Source organism: Erinaceus europaeus, chromosome 2 (genome assembly GCF_950295315.1).
Source record: "Erinaceus europaeus chromosome 2, mEriEur2.1, whole genome shotgun sequence".
NCBI lineage: Eukaryota > Metazoa > Chordata > Mammalia > Eulipotyphla > Erinaceidae > Erinaceus > Erinaceus europaeus.
The window spans coordinates 181,132,362-181,156,160 of record NC_080163.1 but is presented as its reverse complement, the minus strand read 5'-3'; the positions used below and the strand labels follow the sequence as shown (position 1 = coordinate 181,156,160).

At 39.4% G+C, this 23,799-nt stretch overlaps 1 protein-coding gene across 4 annotated transcripts in view; it reads right to left on the bottom strand.

Annotated features, from left to right (window-relative positions):
• Positions 1 to 23,799, bottom strand: part of DPY19L3 (dpy-19 like C-mannosyltransferase 3) — a 72,622-nt gene that overhangs the window by 11,413 nt on the left and 37,410 nt on the right. For 3 of the 4 annotated variants that reach the window (XM_060185659.1, XM_007539461.3, XM_060185661.1), the window contains 6 exons: positions 23,574 to 23,647; positions 23,237 to 23,395; positions 19,550 to 19,675; positions 19,091 to 19,202; positions 17,860 to 17,916; positions 12,514 to 12,596 (listed from right to left, as the gene is read on the bottom strand). In XM_060185659.1, the coding sequence (XP_060041642.1) occupies positions 12,514 to 12,596; positions 17,860 to 17,916; positions 19,091 to 19,202; positions 19,550 to 19,675; positions 23,237 to 23,395; positions 23,574 to 23,647 (611 nt within the window). The remainder of the gene's footprint in view (positions 1 to 12,513; positions 12,597 to 17,859; positions 17,917 to 19,090; positions 19,203 to 19,549; positions 19,676 to 23,236; positions 23,396 to 23,573; positions 23,648 to 23,799) is intronic. The other variant, XM_060185660.1, reaches the window with a different exon arrangement.

Here is a 23,799-nt window from a genome sequence, read left to right as displayed (position 1 = left end):
AACAACAAAGACAGTGACTCCGAAGGGAGGCTGGGTCAACATACTCTGCCACTCGAGGAAGACGGTTCCTGAAATGAGTGCAGCCTAGAATGTTCCTAGCTGTCACCGTGGAATTCGACCTCAGACCTACAGGGATGCAGGGGTTTCACAGGATCCTGTGCTGAATATGGGCCCCAGATCAATGGGGTTTACAGTTAACGGTATTTATGTACTTTACCCATATTTGAGAGCTACTCTGTTCCCTGATCCAGGAATCCATGGCTCCTGTAGGCCATCCCCCCTTCCTTTTTTTTTTTTTTGTTGTTGTTGCCCTTGTTGTTATTGCTGTTATTGTTGTTGGACAGGACAGAGAGAAATTGGAGAGAGAAGGGGAAGTCAAGAGAGGGGGAGCTGCAGACCTGCCTCACCACTTGTGAAGTGACCCACCTGCAGGAGGGGAGCTGGGGCTCAAACCAGGATCCTTATGCCAGTCCTTGCTCTTAGCGCCATGTATGCTGAACCCACTGCACTACTGCCCGCCTGATCCCCCGATCCAGTTTTCTAGTCCTATTCCCAACTCTAACACCATTTTCCTAGTCAATACTTTCAGCTCACAAGCATGTTGGCTGTCGGACTCAGGCAAAAATTAGTAAAGCTATGGGCCCCTTGGAATATACCTAAAATAGACTTCCTAGCCTCTTACAACAAGGAGACCTCAAATCTTATCTGCTATATTCTTACCTATAGGTTCTTACTTACTAAACAATTTGTTCTGCTTTCTATCTTACTGCTTTTCAGACACCAAGTTGCAGATGCTACCATGAGGCCAACCTGACTTCCTTGGGAAGATGACCTCACCAATGTGTCCTGGAACGTTCACCTCTCCAGAGCCCTACCCCACTTGGGAAGGATGGAAACAGACTAGGAGTATGGATGGACCTGTTAACACCCATATCTAGTGGAGAAGCAATTACAGAAGCCAGACTTTCCACCTTCTGCACCCCATAAAGATTGTGGGTCCATGCTTCTTGAGGGATAAAGAATAGGAAAGCTCCTATTGGAGGGGATGAGATGCAGAACTCTGGTGGTAGGAATTGTGTGGAATTGTACCCCTTTTATCCTACGGTCTTGTCAATCATTATTTAAAAAAAAAAAGAGAGAAAAGATTCTCATGAAATAGAAAGTATCTTATGGGGCCAAGCAATGGCATAACTGCTTGAGTGCATACATTAGTGTGCAAAAATCCTGGGTTCAAACTCCTGGGTCCCTACCTTTATGAGTAAGTAGTGAAGCAGGTCTACGTTTGTCTCTGTCATCCCCTCCCTCCCCTCAATTTCTCTCTGTCTCTATCCAAAATAAATAAACAAAATATTTTTTAAAATAGAAGAAATATCTTATTATTCAGTATGGGGATGTATGACATTTCTGTTGTGGAAATACAAGTATTTTATATATCCCTTTCCTTCTGACTGTAAAAAACTGTATGCGGGAGTCGGGCTGTAGCGCAGCGGGTTAAGTGCAGGTGGCGCAAAGCACAAGGACCGGCATAAGGATCCCGGTTCGAACCCAGGCTCCCCACCTGCAGGGGAGTCGCTTCACAGGCGGTGAAGCAGGTCTGCAGGTGTCTATCTTTCTCTCCTCCTCTCTGTCTTCCCCTCCTCTCTCCATTTCTCTCTGTCCTATCCAACAACGATGACAACAACAACAACTACAACAATAAAACAACAAGGGCAACAAAAGGGAATAAATAAATAAAATAAATATTTTTTAAAAAACTGTATGCATCTTTTAAATATATATACAATTTATTGGGTAGGGACAGAGGGAAATTAAAAGGGGTGGAGAAACTAGTGAGGTCAAGAGAGACATTTGCAGCACTATGCCACCACTCATGAAGCTTCCTCCCTGCAGCTGGAGACTGAAGGCTTGAAGTCAGGTCCTGACGCACTGTGACACTTGTACTCTCCCAGGTGTGCCACTGCCTGGCCTCAAACTATATACATCTTAAGGAGTATAGAGTACAATCATCTTCTTCTCCTTCTCCTTCTCCTTCTCCTTCTCCTTCTCCTTCTTCTAGCGTTTGCCCTTCTTCCGTAGCCAGTTAATGGCTTTGAAAGTGACTGGGATCCATGTGGATTCAGTTGGCTAGGAAGGATCGTCAGTTTCCCCAATGAATGGGTACTCACGGGATGCACCACGGGAAGGTCGATCCAATACAATCATCTGAATCATGAGAACACTTTCCAGTTACTACCAAGGTGTGACTCTCTGTTAACCCTTAAGGTGTAAGAGAAAAATTAAGGGCTGAAGAAAACCTCCCTAGTTATGGTTAAAACATTAACTTTTCCCCTTACGGTGGGTGGACCCCATAAAGATTATGCGAATGACTTTCATGTCTGAGGCTCTGAGTTCCCTGCTTCAATTCCCAGCACCACCATCAACCAGAGTTGAGCAGAGCTCTGGTCTCTCTTTCATTAAAAATCAAATAAAATATAAAAATAGGTAGGGTGGTTGAGAGCATGAACACCCCCAGTTCAAGCCCCTGGTCTCTCTACCTGAAGGGGGAAAGCTTTGCAAGTGGTGAAGCAGTGCTTCAGGTCTCTTTCTTTTCTTATAAATGAATTTTTTAAAAATATTTATTTATTTTTCCCTTTTGTTGCCCTTGTTTTTTATTGTTGTAGTTATTATTGATGTTGTTGTTGGTGGATAGGACAGAGAGAAATGGAGAGAGGAAGGGAAGACAGAGAGAAGGAGATAAGGATAGACACCTGCAGACTTGCTTCACCACCTGTGAAGCAACTCCCCTGCAGGTGGGGAGCCTGGGCTCAAACCCGGATCCTTATGCCAGTTCTTGCGCTTTGCATCACGTGCGCTTAACCCACTGAACTACCACCTGACTCCCATCTTTTTCCATTGTTGTTGTTATTGTTACTGTTATTATTATAGTTGTTGTTGTTGGATAGGACAGAGAAATCGAGAGAGATGGGGAAGACAGAGGGGGAGAAAAAGAGACACACCCGTAGACCTGCTTCACTGCTTGGAGGCTCAAAGCAGGATCCTTATGTAGGTCCTTGCAATTTGTGCCAAGTGCACTTAATCTGCTGCGCTATCACCCCGCCCCACCCCCAGTTGTGATGTTTTAATGTTAAATAAACAGGCAGAGACATTGAAAGAAATGAAAAATAGTATTTTCTAAATCTTAAAAAGCTAGATTCTGGGCCGGGAGGTGACGCACCTGGTTAAACGCATGTATTACAATGAGCAAGGACCCAGGTTCTAGCCCCCGGTCCTCACCTTCAGGTGTCTGTCTCTTTCCCTATCACCCTCTTCCTTCTTGATTTCTGGCTGTCTCTATCCAATAAATAAAGAAAATTAAAAAAAAAAATTTTTAAGTTAGATTCACCATACTTTTTTAAAAGTTGTGAATTTGACAGGCAAAGGAAAAAGGAACGCTTTTTTGACAGGTGTAACACTGGGTATTCTTTCTTCACAGATACTTTTGCTAATGCAGTCTGTGGTCTGTTTAAAAAAGCTAATGTTAACAAAATTTAAAAAAAAAAAAGGGAGTTGGGCGGTAGCGCAGCAGGTTAAGTGCATATGGTGCAAAGCGCAAGGACTGGTGTAAGAATCCCGGTTTGAGCCCCAGGCTCCCCACCTGCAGGGGGGCCGCTTCACAGGCGGTGAAACAGGTCTGCAGGTGTCTATCTTTCTCTCCCCCTCTGTCTTTTCCCTCTCTCAATTTCTCTCTGTCCTATCCAACAACAATGACATCAACAATAACTCCAACGATAAAACAAGGTCAACAAAAAGCAATAAATAAATAAATATTAACAAAATTTAAAAAATAAAATAAAATAATAAAAAAGCTAATGTGCGGGGGTCAGGCGGTAGCGCAGCGGGTTACCCGCACGTGGTGCAAAGCGCAAGAATCTGTGTAAGGATCCCTGTTGGAGCCCCTGCAGGGGAGTCACTTCACAAGCGGTAAAGCGGGTCTGCAAGTGTCTTTCTCTCCCCCTCTCTGTCTTCCCCTCCTCTCTCCATTTCTCTCTGTCGTATCCAACAACAAATGATAATAATAACCACAACAAGGGCAACAAAAGGGGAAAAAAAAAAGCCTCCAGGAGCAGTGGATTCATAGAGCAGGCACTAAGCCCCAGCAACAACCCTGGAGGGAAAAAAAAAAAAAAAGCGAATGTGCTTTTAACCGTTGAAAGACACTTCTCTATTATAGAAAAACAAGGCAATTTTTTAAACCAATGTTTGAATAAATGATGTATAAAATGAAAGGATAATTTGTTTTTATTTTATAGCTCTCTGCCAAGCTCCACAGCAGGCTGCCCAACCTGCAAACAATTTATTCTGTAAGAAATGTCACTAAATAATGACAAAGACTCACAGGTCAAATGGATTTACATTATATCATTTAAATATCATTCTAGGAGAACCTGATGGCATTTTGAATAAATATCTCATTTCTTTTTGACGATCTCAGCATCAACAAGTTAATTACTGTTGAACTAATAATAGGTGAGCAGATCATTGCAATATAATGAGTGAACATTTCCTTTACCTACACTTTAAAAAATTATAGAATTATGCAAATAGCTGCACAATGATTGGATTGTAGGCACTTATGGTTCAAATTTAACCTACATCATATTTCAAAACAGCGTAATTCTTTGTGCTTTGATTACATGTGAAGAGAGCTTGGTCCAGTTTCTCAGCCCTACTGTGAAAATAGTGCACATGCAGGACTCATCACTGGAAAGAATTTATTTCTTTTTAAATTAAAAAAAAATCTTTACTTATGGGGGCGGGGAGTAGCACAACAGGTTAAGCGCAAGTGGCGCAAAGTACAAGGACAGGCGTAAGGATCCCGGTTTGAGCCCCCGACTCCCCACCTGCAGGGGAGTCGCTTCACAGGCGGTGAAGCAGGTCGGCAGGTGTCTATCTTTCTCTCCCCCCTCCCCACCCCCCGTCTTCCCTTCCTCTCTCCATTTCTCTCTGTCCTATCCAACGATAACAACAACAATGATAACAATAACAACGATAGACAACAAGGGCAACAAAAGGGAAAAAATGGTCTCCAGGAGCAATGGATTCCTAGTGCAGACCAAGCCCCAGCAATAACCCTGGAGGCAAAAAAAAAAAAAAAAAAAAAAAACACCAAACCTTTATTTCATTATTGGATAGAGACAGCCAGAAATTGAGAGGGAAGGGGGAGACAGTGGAAGAGAGACAGAGACACATCTACAGCATGGCTTCACCAGTCACTAAGCTTTTTTCCCTTGCAGGTAGAGACTGGGGGCTTGGACCTGGGTCCTTGCACATTGTAGAAAGAGATTATTTCTAATGAAAATCTCTTAAGACCAAGTAGTTAAAACGTCACATCTCAAAATATTCAAATTTACATGTCTCTCTATCTTAACTATACAATTAAAAAAAAATCAGAAATTCAAACAGTCAAAGTATACAAAGAAATGAGGTATGAATCACAAAGTATGGTGACATTTGGCCTTACTGAAGTTAAATGTGTTCTCTAATCACACATAAAACCTCTGAAAGCACCATGTCGTTTTGTTGAAATGAAGAACAGAAGTTAAAAACAAAGCCCCGGGTTTTTTGTTTTTTTAATTTATTCCTTTTTTTAAATTGTTGTAGTTATTGATGTTGTTGTTGTTGGATAGAACAGAGAGAAATGGAGAGAGGAGGGGAAGACAGAGACACCAGCAGACTTGCTTCACCTCTTGTGAAGTGACTCCCCTGCAGGTGGGGAGCCGGGTCCCCGTACTTCGAGCTACCTGCGCTTAAGCCGCTGCACTAGGACCCGACTCCCAGCTCCGGGTTTTTTTTTTAAATATTTTATTTAATTTATTTATTCCCTTTTGTTGCCCTTGTTTTATTGTTGTAGTTATTATTGTTGTTGTCGTTGTTGGATAGGACAGAGAGAAACGGAAAGAGGAGGGGAAGACAGAGGGGGAGAGAAAGATAGACACCGGCAGACCTGCTTCACCGCCTGTGAAGCGACTCCCCTGCAGGTGGGGAGCCGGGGTTCTAACCGGGATCCTTATGCCGGTCCTTGTGCTTTGCGCCACCTGCACTTAACCCGCTGCGCTACAGCCCGACTCCCCCCAGCTCCGGGTTTTTAATCTTTGTATTTAGGAAACAATACCAGCAAAAAGGATAACTATGAATAGAGGCACTTAAGTTGTATGGAACATAAGACAAGAAACACCTCAGCATAACACAGAAGGTGTATAGCCAGGGAACACATAAGCCAAAGCTACAGAAGGCCCAGGGGGAGATGATCTTCCACAGGTAAAGACCTTGGAGGACTGATTTCAACAAAATATTCCCTCAAAAAACAACAACAACAAAAAAGAGTGTCATATATTGATTTAAAATTCAATAGCAAAGCATTATTTTTATTATTGGAGAGTTTTGCTCTCTCTCTCCTTTCTCATAAATAAATAAATAGGTGTTATTTTTAGAAATGAACTTAATTTGGTGTATTGCACCAAAGTAAAAGACTCTGGGGTGGAGGGGAAGGTTCAGTCTTGAAACATGATGGTGGAGGAGGACCTGGTGGGGGTTGAATTGTTATGTGGAAAACAGAATTGTGACACATGTACAAACTACTGTATTTTACTGTTACTATAAACCATTAATCCCATAATAAATTAATTAAAATTGAAATGAAATTAAAAAATGAACTTAGTACATTATCTCATAATTGTGGATTTCAAAAGTTTGAAATTAAGGTATTAATAGGACTTCTCTCAGCTAAGAAAATATAGAGGAGAATCTGTTCCTAGTTTCATATATTTTCTCGTTACTGTTACTGTTGTCCCTTGACTTGTGGCCACATCTTTTCATTCAATAAAAACTTGGCCTTTTCCTCAAAAAAAAAAAAAAAATTCCCTCAGATTAATAAGAGAGTCAAACCCTAAGACTTCCTGCTTTATACTTATATCTAAATTTCTCTAAAGGGAAACTAAAAATAGGAAAGAAAAAAAATGAAATAGCGTCCTTATTATTATTTTTTTAACCAATAAAACTTCCTAACTTAAAAATTATAAAGCAGGGAGTCGGGCGGTAGCACAGCGGATTAAGCCCATGTGGCGCAAAGGCCAAGGACTGGGGTAAGAATCCCGGTTCAAGCCCCCGGCTCCCCACCTTCAGGGGAGTCCCTTCACAGGCAGTGAAGCAGGTCTGCAGGTGTCTATCCTTATCTCCTCCTTTCTGTCTTCCCTTACTCTCTCCATTTCTCTCTGTCCTATGCAACAACAACGACATCAATAATAACTACAATAAGGACAACAAAAGGGAATACATAAATATAAAGAAAAATTTTAAAATATATATAAAGCAGAACAATAAGACTATGGAAGAAAACCTCTCACCTTCTGTATCCCATAGAGATCTTTGGTCCATACTCCCAGAGGGATAAAGAATAGTGAACCTTCCAATGGAGGGGATGGGATATGGCACCCTGGAGGTGAGAATTATATGGAACTGTACCCCTCTTATCCCACAAGTTCGACCATCATTATTAAACCACTAATAATTTTAAAAAGTTGAAAAATAAGAAAACACAAAGCAAAACTTGGACTGGGTTTGGTATATTGCACCAAAGTAAAAGACTCTGGGGTGGGGGAGGGAGGGGGAGGGTTCAGGTCCTGGGACATGATGGCAGAGGAGGACCTAGAGGGGATTGAATTGTTATGTGGAAAACTGAGAAATGTTATGCATGTACAAACCACTGTATTTTACTGTTGACTGTAAACCATTAACCCCCCCATAAAGAAATAAAAAATGGAACACTCCATGGAGTGATAAGATAATATTAAGATTGGTATATGATAAGCACATTTGTGAGCCCAAGAAAAAGTATTTCTTGAGAGAAAATTTTTTATTTTGAGAATGCTAAAGTTATGGTTTTGAAAATCTGCAATGTAGCAAGATTTGCTCAGAATTTCCATTTCAGATCTGATTAAATGCAGATAGCTTTCACTATTTTACTAATATGCCATTCCCTTCCCTTCCTTCCCTTCCTTCCCTTCCTCCCCTCCCTCCCCTCCTCCCTTCCTCTCTCCCTTCCTTCCTTCCTTCCTTCCTTCCTTCCTTCCTTCCTTCCTTCCTTCCTCCCTCCCTTCTTTACCAGAGCACTACTCAGGCTCTGGCTTATGGTGGTGCAGGGGTTTGAACCTGGAACTTTGGAGCCTCAGGCCTGAGAGTCTGTTTGCATAACCATTATGCTATCTACCCCCACCTTAATATGTCTTTCAATAGCTATTTTTTTTTCTTCCAAGTGTTTAATGTAAGAAGTAAGTCTTGGGGGCCGGGTGGTATCCTGGTTCCCCATCTGCGGGGGGGGGGGTCGCTTCACAAGTGGTGAAGCAAGTCTGCAGGTGTCTATCTTTCTCTCCCCCTCTTCATTTGTTTTGTCCTATCCAACAACAACAACAAACAACAATGGCAACAAAAAGGGGGGGTTGGCCTCCAGTAACAGTGAATTTGTAGTGCAGGCACTTTTTCTTCTAGCGTTTGCCAGTGCAGGCACTGAGCCCCAGCAATAACCGTGGAGGTAAAAAAAAAAAAAAAAAAAAAAAAAAAGTAAGTCTTTGACTGTTTCTCAAAACATTTGTTTAACTTTATAAATAAAATGTTGATAAAAAGACTCCATAAAAAAAAAAAGAGGACAACCATGCTGGAATAAGCGTCCTCTAATAAAAAGGCAGTTATAATAGACTGTCACCCAATGCTGACACTTACTGCAGTGTCCAATATGTATGGGTGGTGCTCAATAAATATTTGCTGCATTGTACTAATAAGTATAAAACGTCAGACATGAAGTAACGGTACTGAGTTTTCATAGAAGTCTGGTACGGTCTGCAAGGAATATTCTTTACTTTCTCTGTAGGTTATCTGGTTAATCTATAAAATGTCCTAAACAAGTCCCTCAAAAGAAATAAGAAACAAGTCCCTCAAAAGAAATAAGAAACAAACAAAAATCAAAGCCTGCTAAATTCTAGTGAAGCAACAGAATTCTGCAGTTTGTTCTTCAAATCAAGAAGCCCTCAGTGAACACTTAGCAAGCCCTAATCTCCAAAGAGAAGTTCAGAGTCCTTGGAACACTACAGGATGCCTAAGCAGGTGGCATGACTCTCTCCAGTATCGAGAGCACAACGCAGAGACTGAGTGGTAGTGGGCAAGCTTCTTAAAGCAAGAATTAACGTGAGTTACCATGTATCAAAATTAAGGGTCACCTGAGGAATCCCTTAGAGTTCTGGAAGGTGACTGTTTCATGTCCTGACATTCTGAAGGATAGCCATCCTTTAATGGAAGCTTTGCCTTTGCCCCCATAGATGTGGCCTTACTCATTTTGACAAAGGACACCTGAGTCTTTGGGACCAGAAGTGGGCAGGAGAGAGGAGAGCATGTACCCCTCACTGACAGTGCTGTGTCCCCACCAGAGAGGTCTGGGAGCTGCCTTTAGACACTCTAGATAAATTCCACATATCCTTAGGCTACAGCCTTTTCCCCTACACAGCAAAGACCTACCAATAGCAGACTATGTACCTAATCAAAGCAGAGCAATGAGAGCTAAAGGCATTTTATATTTCAAAAACAGAAAACATCAGGGCAGGCTAAAAGAATATTAAGTATATTTATCCGTATTTAGAATTGAGACTGACACGCCAAAACGGATTTCAATGTTGATTTTAAACAAATATAAATACATTTTATTTTGGCATATATTCATCATCACTTAATCTTACTTCACAAATATGCCCAGCAGCTATTTTTGCAAAAACAACGATTTAGATTTGAAGAGTTTTATGAGAAGACAGGTAAGATTAGATCACAAATGGAAACAACAAAATTTTAACACAAGTCCTTCAGTTACTGAGAATTTATTTTATTTTATTTATCTTTGTTTATAGAATAGAGACGGCCAGAAATTAAGAGGGGGAGATGATAGAGAGGGAGAGAGACACCTGCAGCACTGCTTCACCACTCAAAAAGCTTTCCCCTGCAGGTGAGGACAGGGGGCTCGAACCCAGGTCCTTACGTACTGTAACATGTGTTCAACCAGGTGCGCCACCACCTGGCCCCAAGAGTTTTTTTTTTAAGTCAAAAGTGTATGTAAGTTTACACCTAGGGAAAGGAACCATTAGTAAAGAGTGTACCTAAGAAACAGATTATTTTCCCCCAATGAGAAATGGCCTCGCTACTATTTTCTTTATTCCTGAAGCAACCTCTCATTTAGTTTTCAAATCCAGAGATGTTACTTTAACTAGTTTTCAATAATTTAAGTATGAAAACTAAAGCACTACAATAAGTATATCCAGTCTGACATAGCCAGAGATAACTCAGGGCTTTTTGTGAATAAAATGTTTAAAATTTTTTCATTAGTGTTTTACTACTGATTTACAAAATTATAAGATAAGAGGGGTATAATTCCACACCTTTCCCACCACAGAGTTCTGTGTCCCCCTTCCCTCCACCGGAAACTGTACCAGTTCTCCCAACATCACAGATATGGGTTAACTATTATTTCTATAACTATCTATCTATATTTATATACGATTGCCCATTTTTTCTATGGTCCTGCCTTCTTTTCCTTATAACTCACACCTACTACTTCCGAGTATCATTCCTTTCTTCTTCTTCTTCTTTTTTTTTTCCTCATATATTTTTCGCTAGTTGGGTAGGGCTCTGGAGAGGAAAACACCCATTTTCTAAGTGTGACAAGAACACTCTTGAGATGGACATGACTGGCTCAGGATCACCCCTCAGCTCCAGAGTGAACAATGGAGTCCACTGGACAAGGTGTTGGCAGGTCGATCCATAACCCCAGCTTGTTTCTATCTTTCCCTAGTGGGCAAATAAAATTTTAATGACACTGCAATTAATTCCTGAAACACTGAGGAGTGGAGGAGAGATAATTAAAGTGCTAATCCAGGTAGACCCAGAAGATCTGTTACTGCACGATCTACACCAACAGTGTGACTTTAAAAACAGGAAATATCTGATGGTGCATGTCATAAATTTCTAGTTGACTATATACTCAATGCAAAAGTAATTAGCGCTACTTTATAGAGAAAACCTTCTTTCTCCATACACGGTAAATACTGATGGAATTATTTAATCTGTAATTGCCTGCCATGATTTAGAATTAGATAAATAAATAAAGACAAAGCACATAGCATGCTCAGGACTGGAAATATATGAAAAACTATACTCAGTGCATCTAGTCAAACTGAGTTCGACGTTGGGACCAAAGCCACATTCATATTTTAGACATCAATCTCTATAAAACCCATGTATTGCCCTCAAGAGACCTGAGCTATCAAACATTTACCATCTCTTAATACACAGGAGGTGCTAAACCATACTGGTTAGTAAACATTAGTCTTGAGCAAGTGCCAATATGGCTACTAAAGTTTTAAGTGATGGAGACAACACAGCCAATGCTTTTAGGACATGTCACACAAGATTTGCAGTATCCATTTATGTGTGAATAATCACGCCTGCTGCTTTTTGGTTACAAAGTAGGAAAAGACAGTATCATAGGTTACAAGAATGCTGTTCTAATTAGAAAAGTTTATTTTTTTGTTTGTGGGAAGCCAGTTTCATTAGCCAGCTTTGAAGCACATGTATTTCATTCTGACACCAAATGCTGAGGCCCTGCATCAGAGTGCAGGTCAAAATAAGAACCAATATAACGCAGAAGCATTATGATCAGAGAGGAAAGGCTCCAGTTTGACATTTTAAATTTTCTCTAGGCCTAGGGTGGACCAAGATGGTTAGTTATAAGAGAAAAGCTGCACTAAGTTCTTGTGACTAATTAACTGTAGTTTACAGTATCCGATTAAAAAAAAATTTTATTCCTTTTTGTTGCCCTTGTTGTTTTATTATTGTAATTATTATTGTTGTTGTCGATGGCATTGTTGGATAAGACAGAGAGAAATGGAGAGAGGAGGGGAAGACAGAGAGGAAGGAGAGAAAGACAGACACCCGCAGACCTGCTTCACTGCCTGTGAAGCAACTCTCCTGCAAGTGGGGAGCTGGGGGCTCAAACTGGGATCCTTATGCCACCGGTCCTTTGCACTTCACGCCACCTGTGCTTAACCCACTGTGCTACCACCCAACTCCCTACAGTATCTAATTTTTAAGTAACATGGAAAGAGTATTTTTATGTGTCAGCATTAACAGCAAATTTAAATGGTATTTAAATGAAAGAAGGTGACAGAGTACAACTTCATTTCAGTTGCCATCAGATTTTGAAATGACTCCCCCACACCCCCACTGTTTCCTTCTCCATAGGCTATTTTCCCTTCAAGGGACTATATTGGAAGGAATATTTCTTAAAGGGTAAGTGTTTCCAAATACAGTGACAAAGAAAAACTTATTAAGAATGAGTGTATCTTCAAAGCTAAACTCAGGAGTAAGCAAAAGACCCAAGTGAGGTCTACGGTGACTCTTAAATGGCACTTTAAATTTTAAATTAAAAAAAAATTGTCTTACTTAATCCAGTTCATCAGCTCCACTGTATCTGGATCATAGAATTCTCTCAACTCGGAGAGTTCATCCATCATTCCTGGCCAGAACTGAAATTAAACACAGAAACAAAATCCACCCCACCCCCACAACTATCACCAAGATTAAAATGGACAAGGAGACAATGCATATCATCCTGTTAACTAGATAAACATGGTGACTGGAGTGTCAGAATCACAGTCCTAAAAGTGAGCTGAAGTCTGAGAAAAGTTTCCAAAGTTATTTTGAGCCTTAGCCCTTCAGGATCAAAGGTACTATTAATTTTTTAAAAAGAGTTTTTAACTTTACTTTAAAAAAAATGTAGCTGTGCATGGTGTTAATATACAGTAAAACATGCATACTTTTGCACATGGGAGGAACAGCAACCACGAGAAAGCTCCCAGTATCTTAGAGAAATATAACTGACATACAATCTACTCTTAAATATTACAGGGTAGTACTGTTTAAGTGTTGTAAAGATGCCTTGGCATACAGAATATTATCTTCACAGTTACTCCAGGAGCTAGGTACTACAGAAGGCATCACCATCACTATTTTTCATTCTACCTTCGTTCTGGGATATTCTGACTTGACCAAGTCACAAAATGGCTGAGTCATAACCAGGAATCTAACTCCAAAGTTAGTCTTCCTTTCACTAGATAATATGGAGATGATAGTCCTTGTATTATTAATCTTAATGTATAGTTAGGTAAACATAAACACACATACACACAATTTTTGTTACAATTACAATAAAAGAATATTTGAAATCAGTATTCTTTAGGAATAGCTAGTATATTTAAACATTATATTTATGCCAATAGTAACTCCTAAGTAAAAGTTACATAGTTATAATATCAACCATATCATGAACCCACTGACTACCTAAATTAGCCTATTTGTTTAATTCACCAATTAAACGGACACTGTTTTATCTAATGTACAAGTGAATAAAAAAAAATGTGTGTGTTTATCCCCTTAGGTGAATTGCAGAATTAATTTCACCCACTGCGACAGAAGACTAAAGGGATTGCAGCCAACTCTCATTAGATTTAAAATATAAATTTTAGGGGCTAAGGGGACAGCATGAAGGTTCTGCAAAAACTCATGCCTGAGGCTCTGAGGCCCTAGGTTCAATTCTCAGCATCACCATACGCCAGAGTTATAGTACAGTTCTTTGATATCATTCTCTCTCCCTTCTCTGTATCTCATTAAAGTAAATAAAATTAAATACACATAAACACACACACACACACACACATCTATATATACATACACATGTATATAGGCTTGTTGAAAAAGTCATGATATTTATTTTTGTTTTTCTATGCAAAAAATGTCTCATGACTGTTCTAACAACCTAATATATAACTTTATTACTATATAGCATTAAAGTAGAACTGCACTGCTTTATGACTGTTCTAGTTCTATCTCTTTCTTATACTCATCTCATCTTTGTTGTTGTTTTTTTTTACTAATCATAGCTAATCTTCAGAGTAGGTGAATCAGAAAAATTGCTGATAAAAAATATCAAGTACTGGGAGTCAGGCAGTAGCGTAGTGGGTTGAGCGCATGTGGTGCAAAGCACAAGGATAGGAGTAAGGATCCTGGCTCGAGCCCCCCGCTCCCCACCTGCAGGGGAGTTGCTTCACAGGTGGTGAGGCAGGTCTGCAGGTGTCTATCTTTCTCTCCCCCTCTCTGTCTTCCCTTCCTCTCTCCATTTCTCTCTGTCCTATCTAACGACGACATCAATAACAACAATAACTACAACAATAAAACAACAAGGGCAACAAATGGGAATAAAAATTATTTTTTAAAAAATCAAGTATTTTAGGGAAATTAGAAATTTATTTTGCAGGCCAGGTGGTGGCGCACCTGGTTGAGCATATGTTACAATACGCAAGGACCCAGGTTCGAGCCCCCAGTCCCCACCTGCAGGGGATAAGCTTTGCAAGTGGTAAAGCAGGGCTGCAGGTGTCTCTCTTTCTCTCTCCCACTCTGTCTCCCCCTACCCTCTGATTTCTGGCTGTCTCTATCCAGTAAATAAAGACTTTAAAAATTTAAAAAAAAAATTATTTCTGTGACAATATCTTACAAACCAACATTCTTGGGGCCAAGTGGTGGCACATGCAGTTAAGCACACACATTACTACGCACAAGGACCTATGTTCAAGCCCATGGACCTCATGGTGCAGGGAGAAACTTCACAAGAGGTGAAGCAGAGCTGCAGGGGTCTTTCTTTCTCCCTTCCATTCTAGCTCCTCCTCCCCTCTCAATTTCATTCTGTCCTATCATATAGAAAAGAAAGAAATGGATAGGTAAAGGAAGGAAGGGAGGGAGGAAGGAAGGAAGGAAGGAAGGAAGGAAGGAAGGAAGGAAGGAAGGAACCACCAGGAGTCGTGTATTCCATGTAGGCACCAAGTCCCAGCAACAACCCTGGTGGCAAAAAAAACAAAAACAAAACAAAAACAAAAACAAAAACACAAAAGTTAAAAAGGGGGGAAGTAGGGACCGGGTGGTGGCGCACCTAATTGAGTACATGTTACAATGCTCAAGGACCCAGGTTCAAGACCCTATCCCCACTTGCAAGGGGAAAGCTTTGCTAGTGGTGAAGCAGGGCTCTCTCTCCCTCTGTATTTACCCCATTCCCTCTCAAATTCTGACTGTTTCTATCCAATAGATAAATAAAGATAATTTAAAAAAACCCAACATTCCTTCAATAAAATGATACTGAAGTTGGAAAAAAAAAAAGCAAGGTGAATCAGGTTTATCGTTGATTTTAGAAGTAATATAAATAAAAACTATTGATTAAATAATACCTTTGTAATATTTCATTATTCATAGTTTTGATTTTTTAAAATATTTATTTTATTTATTCCCTTTTGTTTTATTGCTGTAGTTATTCTTGTTATTGATGGCATTGTTGTTGGACAGGACAGAGAGAAATGGAGAGAGGAGGGGAAGACAGAGAGGGGGAGAGAAAGATAGACACCTGCACACCTGCTTCACCGCCTGTGAAGTGACCCCTCTGCAGGTGGGAACCGGGGGCTTGAACCGGGATCCTTATGCCGTCCTTGCGCCTCATGTGTGCTTAGCCCTCTGTGCTACTGCCAGCCCCCCCCTTGAAATGCTGGTTTATCTAAACTTTTTTATACAGTGGAAGCTGAATACATTAGAACTTCTCCTGAAGTTCAATACTGATCGAAGCCAGGTCAATAATCTTTATTTATTTTATTTTTAAAAGTTTATTATTAATTATTTGATAGAGACAGAGAGAAATTGAGAAAGGAGACAGATAGTGAGATGCCTGCAGCTCTACTTCACCACTTGTGAAGGTTTCCCCCTGCAGGTAAGGACCAGAGAGAGGTTTGAACCTAGTCCTTGTACACTGTCCTGTGTGCGCTTAAGCAAGTGAATCACCATCTTGTTGTCCCCCCCACCCCCAGCCCAAAGATCTTTAGAATGCTGAATCTATTGCTTAGGAAACGTCTGAAAAGATTTCCTAGAAATGATGCTTTAGTTTTTATTTACTTGTTTGTTTCTTTATTCAGTGCTATCACTTGTTCTCAGGACATGTGGGGCAAGTCTGTTAGCATTTCTGATTGTCACAACTGGAAGGAGGTGCTATTGGCATCTAGTTGGTAGGAGTAAATAGTCTGCTAAACATATTTTACAGAGCACAGGGCAGTTTCCTACCTAGAATTATCTAGCTAAAGGATTTCTCAGATTTGGAAGGTTAAGTCAGCATCTCCTCGTGAGCTAGTTAAAGTAGACATTTCTGGATTTCCATTCCTACAATTTCTGATTTACAGATCTAGAGTGAGATGCAAATGCCTATAATTCTTTTTTTAATAATTTCTGTTTTCATTTATTCATTATTACTATTATTTTTTTTTTGGATAGCAACAGAAAAACTGAGAGGGAGAGACACAAGAAAGACACCTGCAGCACTACTTCTGAAGCTTTAAAAAAAATCATTAAAAAAAGACTAAAAAACTTTGCTTCAAATAAAGTCTTAGGCAAAAATATAAGGAAATAAAACCAAAAGCTGAGTGGCCATCTCTGTGAATCCTCTGTCTTCTTTAGTGACTCCCAAATCTGGATCTTATTTATTACTTATTTACTCCCTTTTGTTGCCCTTGTTGTTTTATTGTTGTAGTTATTGTTGTTGTTGTTGTTGTTGGATAGGACAGAGAGAAATGGAGAGAGGAGGGGAAGACAGAGAGGGGGAGAGAGAAAGACAAGACACCTGCAGACCTGCTTCACCCCCTGTGAAGCGACTCCCCTGCAGGTGCCGGGGGCTCGAACCGGGATCCTTCCGCTGGTCTTTGTGCTTTGCGCCACCTGTGCTTAATCCGCTGCACTACCGCCTGATTCCCCCCCAAATCTGGATCTTTTTATACAGTAGGCACCAGTAGAAATTCATTCTGATGACATTTTAAAAGAGAAAGCAATCGGATAAACCTGTGCTTCCTACTCAGGAGGCAACTCAAGTCTCTCAATCTCCAGATGTGACAGGAGTCATATAGTCATGAACCTGAACTTAACTGTTTCTTGTCAGTTTTTCAGAACTGCAGCACAGTTAGTGCTTTTTCACTGACTAGTCAAGTGAAAATAAGAATTTTACTGTTTCATATGGAAACTGAAGGACAGATAATAAGATTAATCTTAGGATATATCTATTTACATGGAACCAGTCCTCTTGCAAAGATGATTTATAAACACTGAAAACGGAAATGTATAACGTACAGTGCATGTTAATTCTTATCATTTATTTTCTGTCACTTATTTTATTTTCCAGAGAGACAGAGAGACAAAGAAAGTGAAAAGAATCACAAGACCAAATCTCCCTTTAATACACTGGGGGCTCGGCTCAAACATGGACTGTAGACATGGCAAAGCACCGTACTTTCCAGGTGAGCTCCTTCACCAGTCCTATAGAATGCCTTCTAAGATCTCCTACTCTGTGGAGACTGGGGTAACGGGCAACAGGGGGAAATAGTTTTCCTTGTTTTATTCACTTCAGAATTAGCCAGAAAACATTGTTTTCAGAATCTGCGTCATGTGGATAGCATGCCAAAAAGCAAAATTAATCACAAGGATTAAATTCTAGTATTTTTTGCTATAATTTTCTTTCTTTCTTTTTGTTAAAATGCTGGGAAACAGATCAATTTCTTTATCAGTACCAATTATCATTAAGGCACTAAGATATTTATAACCTATACAACTACTCTATTTGTCAAATGAAACACAAGAACACAGTGATTCAAAGCAACTGTTCTGCTGATAATAATAGGCTGTGATAATGACAAGAATAAAGAAAATCAGTCTTACCTTATAGCCTAGATACAGCAGTATTAATATTGGTACCAAATATCGCATGATACATATCTATAAGAAAGATAATATTTAGGTCACAAGTATTTTCTTAAGATATATATTTTAAATTTCTTTATTGGAGAATTAATGTTTTACATTCAACAGTAAATACAATAGTTTGTACATGCAGAACATTTTCCAGTTTTCCATATAACAATACAACCCCCACTAGGTCCTCTGTCATCTTTTTTGGACCTGTATTCTCCCCCACACCCACCCCAGAGTCTTTTACTTTGGTGCAATACACCAATTCCAGTTCAGGTTCTACTTGTGTTTTCTCTTCTGATCTGAACACAAGTATTTTGAATGCACTTGTCTTAAAGTTTTGTACATGTTTTTTAAAAAATAAAAGTATAATTTAATGGGACTTGAGTCTTCAATATGCAAAGCAAATGAGTCCATTTAAAAGTCCCAATCATTCTCGACATATGTGTAGCTTCTACCCTGTCACCTAGTGATGATTTTACAGTGCAGAACCACCCAAAACTGAATTTATATAGCATGCCATTGCCAAACATGTATTAATAATCTTAGGAAATACATAAAAATTATAATGATAAGTGATGATTCTACATGATAAATCGAATCATTGGTGATTTTTTTCTTTTTTGTGTCTATTGCTATTTCGATTTCTGTAAAATTACCATATCTAGTTATGGTCTGGGAAAAAAACAAATGATGTAGGAAATAAAAATAAAGTTATTATGGCCGGGTAGGCTGTATAGTGGTAGTGCACAGGACTTGTAAGAGGCCCCATATATGCTAGAGTAGTGCTCTGGTTCTCTCATTAGCAAGTAGGTATTTTTTTTAAACATTCTTTTTTATTTTTATTGTTGTAGTTAGACGGGGAGAGATAGACACCTGCAGACCTGCTTCACCACCTGTGAAGCGACTCCCCTGCAGGTGGGGAGCCGGGGACTCGAACCAGGATCCTTACACCAGTACTTGCGCTTTGCGCCACCTGTGCTTAACCTGCTGCACTACCACCCAACTCCCTAGAACAGGGAAGCTTCTAATGGAGGGGATGAGCTAATGGAACCCTGGTGGTGGGAACTGTATGGAGTTGTACCCCTCTTATCCCACAGTCTTGTCAATCATTGTTAAGCCACTAAAATATATATATATATATCAGTTAAGAAATAAAGACTAGATGTCATTATGAAATGGAAAACAAGACCAAACTAACCCTCTTTGGATTATAAAGATGGAACAACTTCAGAAGCAACTCCCATATTTCAGGGCTGCATAAGCCAAATGATGCAAACACACACATGTGTGATGTCCAGAGGTACTTCATTCTGTAAGACAGAAACAGGCAAAGGTCAAAAAATACTAGTGATGTAGGGAACTAGAGCCTAAGGCAGCTGTGAATGCAAACTACAGTGTGTGTGTGATAGTAAAATTCATGTAGGAACCAACTACCAAAGCGATTTTATTATCTTCTGAGAACTATAAGTAAAAACAGAGAAATGTTGGTAACTAAGGGGACAAAACTGATATAAATAGCCATCATCATTAATAAAGGTGATTGTCAGTTTCTAATACTATTTGCTAAATTAGGTTAGGCAAAGATTAGACAAATAATAATAAAAGGATGGATCTATATGTGTGTATATCTCAAATATATAAGATTAAAAAAAAATACCTCATTGTGCTCAGTGCCAAGACTCCAAACAGAATAGTGTGTATTAAGTTGTAGGCAGTTTCTGGTTTCAGACTGACTGTGCCCTTTCCCATGCTATCCATGGATTTTTGTCCATTTGTAGAACCACTAAATAACATAGCAAGCATACAAAATTAGAACTGGATACTTATTTCGATTAAATATTTTTAAAAGAAAACATAAGAAACCTGTAGAGACTGTTGTGCCAAAATAAAACAAATTAACAATGGTCAGTTCTAATTTTATGAGGTGAAAATCATCATATGGTAAAAATATTAATAGGTCAATGAAAATTTAACAGATTTCATTTTAATTCAAATAAAATTTTAAAGTGTGTCAGTCATTCAAATTATAAGAGTAGCAAACTATATCCTTTTGGAATTTGTGAAACTGTGGCCTTTAAATTTGTTTTATGAATTATCAGTAAGTTTCATGTCTTTTAAGACAATAACCTGGGTCCACCTGCATTCTAGATATTATTAGGCTCAGGCAAAAACTAGTCAAGTCATGGGCTCTCTGGAATATACCTAAAACATACCTACTAGCTTTTTCCAAAACAGAGACACCCCCCCCCCGAATCTTCATCTGCAATATTCTTGCCTTTAGGTTCATGATTCCTCAACAATTTGTTCTGCTTTATATCTTAACTCTTTTTCAGCCACCAGGTTCCAGATGCTATCATGATGCCAACTGGACTTCCCAGGGCAGACAACCCCACCAATGTGTCCTCAAGCCCCACCTTCCCAGATCCCTGCCCCACTAGGGAAAGAGAGGCAGGCTGGGAGTAAGGATCAACCTGTCAATGCCCATGCTTAGCGGGGAAGCAACTACAGAAGCCAGACCTTCCACCTTCTGCATCCCATAATGACCCTGGGTCCATGCTCCCAGAGGGATAAAGAATAGGAAAGCTATCAGGGGAGGGAGCGGGATATGGAGCTCTGGAGGTGGAAATTGTGTGGAAATTTACCCCTCTTATCCTGTGGTCTTGTCAATATTTCCATTTTATAAATAAAAAATTAATAAAAAAAGATCCTCTATATGCATTACACAGGAAGCCTGTGCTTGCCTGGTGTTCTCCACTTCAGTCATGTTATGATGCATGATTTGTTTTCAAGGGGAATCGAAAACAACAGAAACAGACTTTTTTTTTTTAATTTTTATTTATTTTCCCTTTTTGTTGCTCTTGTTGTTTTTTATTGTTGTTGTAGTTATTATTGTTGTTATTGATGTTGTCGTCGGATAGGACAGAGAGAAATGGAGAGAGGAGGGGAAGACAGAGGGGGAGAGAAAGATAGACACCTGCAGATCTTCTTCACTATTTGTGAAGCGACTCCCCTGCAGGTGTGGAGCTGGGGGCTCGAAACAGGATCCTTATGCCGGTCCTTGCGCTTAACCCACTGCGCTACCACCCTACTCCCTAGGAACAGTCTATTTAAGATAAAAGGTCTCACCGGTGCATAGAAAAGCAACAGTAAGGCATGTATGATGTTTCTCTGTGATTACAGAGCAGTTCTTCCCTAGAAATCCTCTTTTCCTCATCTTAAATCCATATGAGGAAATTTAAATGATACTCTCGAGGTGATTTTTACCACTGGTAGTCATCTTTACTATTTCTATAGTAAGGAACAGAGACTCTCAGTTTTCCTTGATACCTAGAGAGTTCTACAACAACGTCTCCAGTCTCCCCTGCCACACTAAAAAGCTCTTCTATCTCAGGATGCCCCTTTAAATTATAACCTCATGCTAATGTAGCTGTTTTGTATAAATGGAATAGCACTATCCTTCCTAGTACAAAAGAGATAGAAATACTTTAAATAGGTGCCAGGTGGTGGCGCACCTGGTTAAGCACACACACACACATTACAGTACGTAAGGACGCAGGTTCAATCCCCTGGTCCCCACCTGCGGGGGAAAGCTTCACAGGTGGTGAAGTAGAGCTCCAGGTGTCTCTCTGTCTCTCTTCCTATCTCCCCTAACCTTCTCAATTTCTTTTTGTCTCTATCCAATAATACATAAATAAAAAAGAAATCCTTTTAATACATGGTGTTGATAAAAGATCCTTTAAATTGTTTACAAATTCACATTAAGACATAGTAATTCAGAAATTAATTGATGTAATGCTTTAACTCTAATCAAGACCTATATCGCTACTTGGTAGATGAAGGTGCTCTAAACATTTTATCTACAGTCATAACTGAATCAGCTTCCAGAGACAACTCAGATTCAGTAAGCATGGCAGACATTTTCACAAAACACCTCAGGCCAACTGAACTTCCTGCTTGGCATACAGTTTAGAGTCCTGTTGACATTTGGTGTGTCTGGAATAATATTAAATTACACTGTCTAAAATAATGTCCAGCTACTTTCACAGTCCTAAATTTTATCTTGGGTTGGGTATAAAAAAAAAAGAACACTTCAGAAAGATACTAAAATAGTTTATAGTCAATGAAATATTTTCACGGTTCACTGTTGCTTCATTCTTAATAATCATAAAACACCTCAGCTGACCTGGGTTCATTTTAATGACATTTCTCCCCCAACATAGCTCTCTAGTGGCTGTGAATCACAGTTCACCAGCATCTTAATTGGCAAGGTATCTACACAGAAAAAGGCCCTTCCTTTTGAGCTTCATTAAGTTTTCACAAATGACAGCAGCTTCGACTTCTTATACTTACTTTCCTCTCAGTTTAATCCAGACCGTGAATGCAAAACCCTCCATCAGCCTGACTGGTAAGTATTCTACTAGTTTTTCCAAAGTATTCATACTTCCTGACTTTCTGTTTTAGAGTAGGGGGCACACTAAGGAAACTTTCAGTCATTAAGGATTTTAGTAGATGGTTGTAATTAGCTCTTAGATATTTCATAAGAAATAAAAAGGCGGGTGGAGGAGAAAGGTAAAAAAACTCCAGAAACAGTAATGGAAATGATATAAAAATTATGAGTCGGGAGGAGGGCAGTGGTGCTGCGGGTTAAGCGTACGTGGTACAAAGCGCAAGGACTGGCTTAAGGATCCCAGTTCAAGCCCCCGGCTCCCCACCTGCAGGGGGAGTCGTTTCACAGGTGGTGAAGCAGGTCTGCAGGTGTCTGTCTTTCTCTCTCCCTCTCTGTCTTCCCCTTCTCTCTCTATCCTAACAACAATGACATCAATAACAACAACATAATAACTACAACAACAATGAAAAACAACAAGGGCAACAAAAGGGAAAAATAAACAAATAAATAAATAAAAAGATTATGAGTCAATAGTAATGATACGAGTAAATGCCAGTTATAATCGGCACAATCTTCTAGGCTTGAGGTGCTATTTAAAATATTTTATAGTGTCAACTTATTTTTTGTGAGGCACTGCAGAGTAGCTATGTTCTGTATTCCTAGACTACAGATAGAAATGGAAACACTGCGTGTTTCTAGCTCAAAAAATATACCATTCCTGAGTGTGAGGCGGGACTTAAGTCCAGAGCAGAGCACACTACATCAACTACCTTTTTGCACTTTTAATTACTGTGCTCTTACACACTAAGAACGGAATCTACTCTAAGCTGAATAGGGTCTTCCTTTAGTACACACTGCTATGTGCTGATATTTTGGTTTCTAATTTAGCAGTGTCTCTGTAACACAGAACAGAAGCTCATCAAAGCTTAACATTCAATTTCTAAATATATACCATACCTGAGATTATGGATGGCAACAGTTAGTGCAGCAATCACTGTGATGAACAGAACAAATATGTAAGCATGAAAAAGCAGAGTATCTGAAAGCCTTTCAAATGTATTGAAAGGCAGGAGGCCAAAAGCTTCTTCACATAGATAGAGATTTGCATCAAAATCTCTAGGGAACAAATGGAAAGCAGAGAATTAAATTCTAAGATACAAGACAAGTAAACTACAATTTTTTTTTCCCTCTAGACAAGCCTGCAATTAATAGATGAAGGCACAGTAACCATTTAAGTTCTCAAGTCCATGACAAGTCACTATAAACAAAACAAATATTTAAAATTTATTCGTACCTTGTTGCTCCGAAACCAAATTTTGCCTTTAGAAATTTAAAAATGTGTTCATCTGACTTCAGGTTAAGTATTTTCTATTGGGGTGGTAGAAAACAAGAATTGCTATTAGAGTCTTAGGCAAAGCTTCCAGATAATTTCCCACTGATATTATATATATATTCAGAGTCTTTCATAGAATTGTGCATGTCATATTAGTCTGTAAATATTCACAATAATTGTTAGAGCT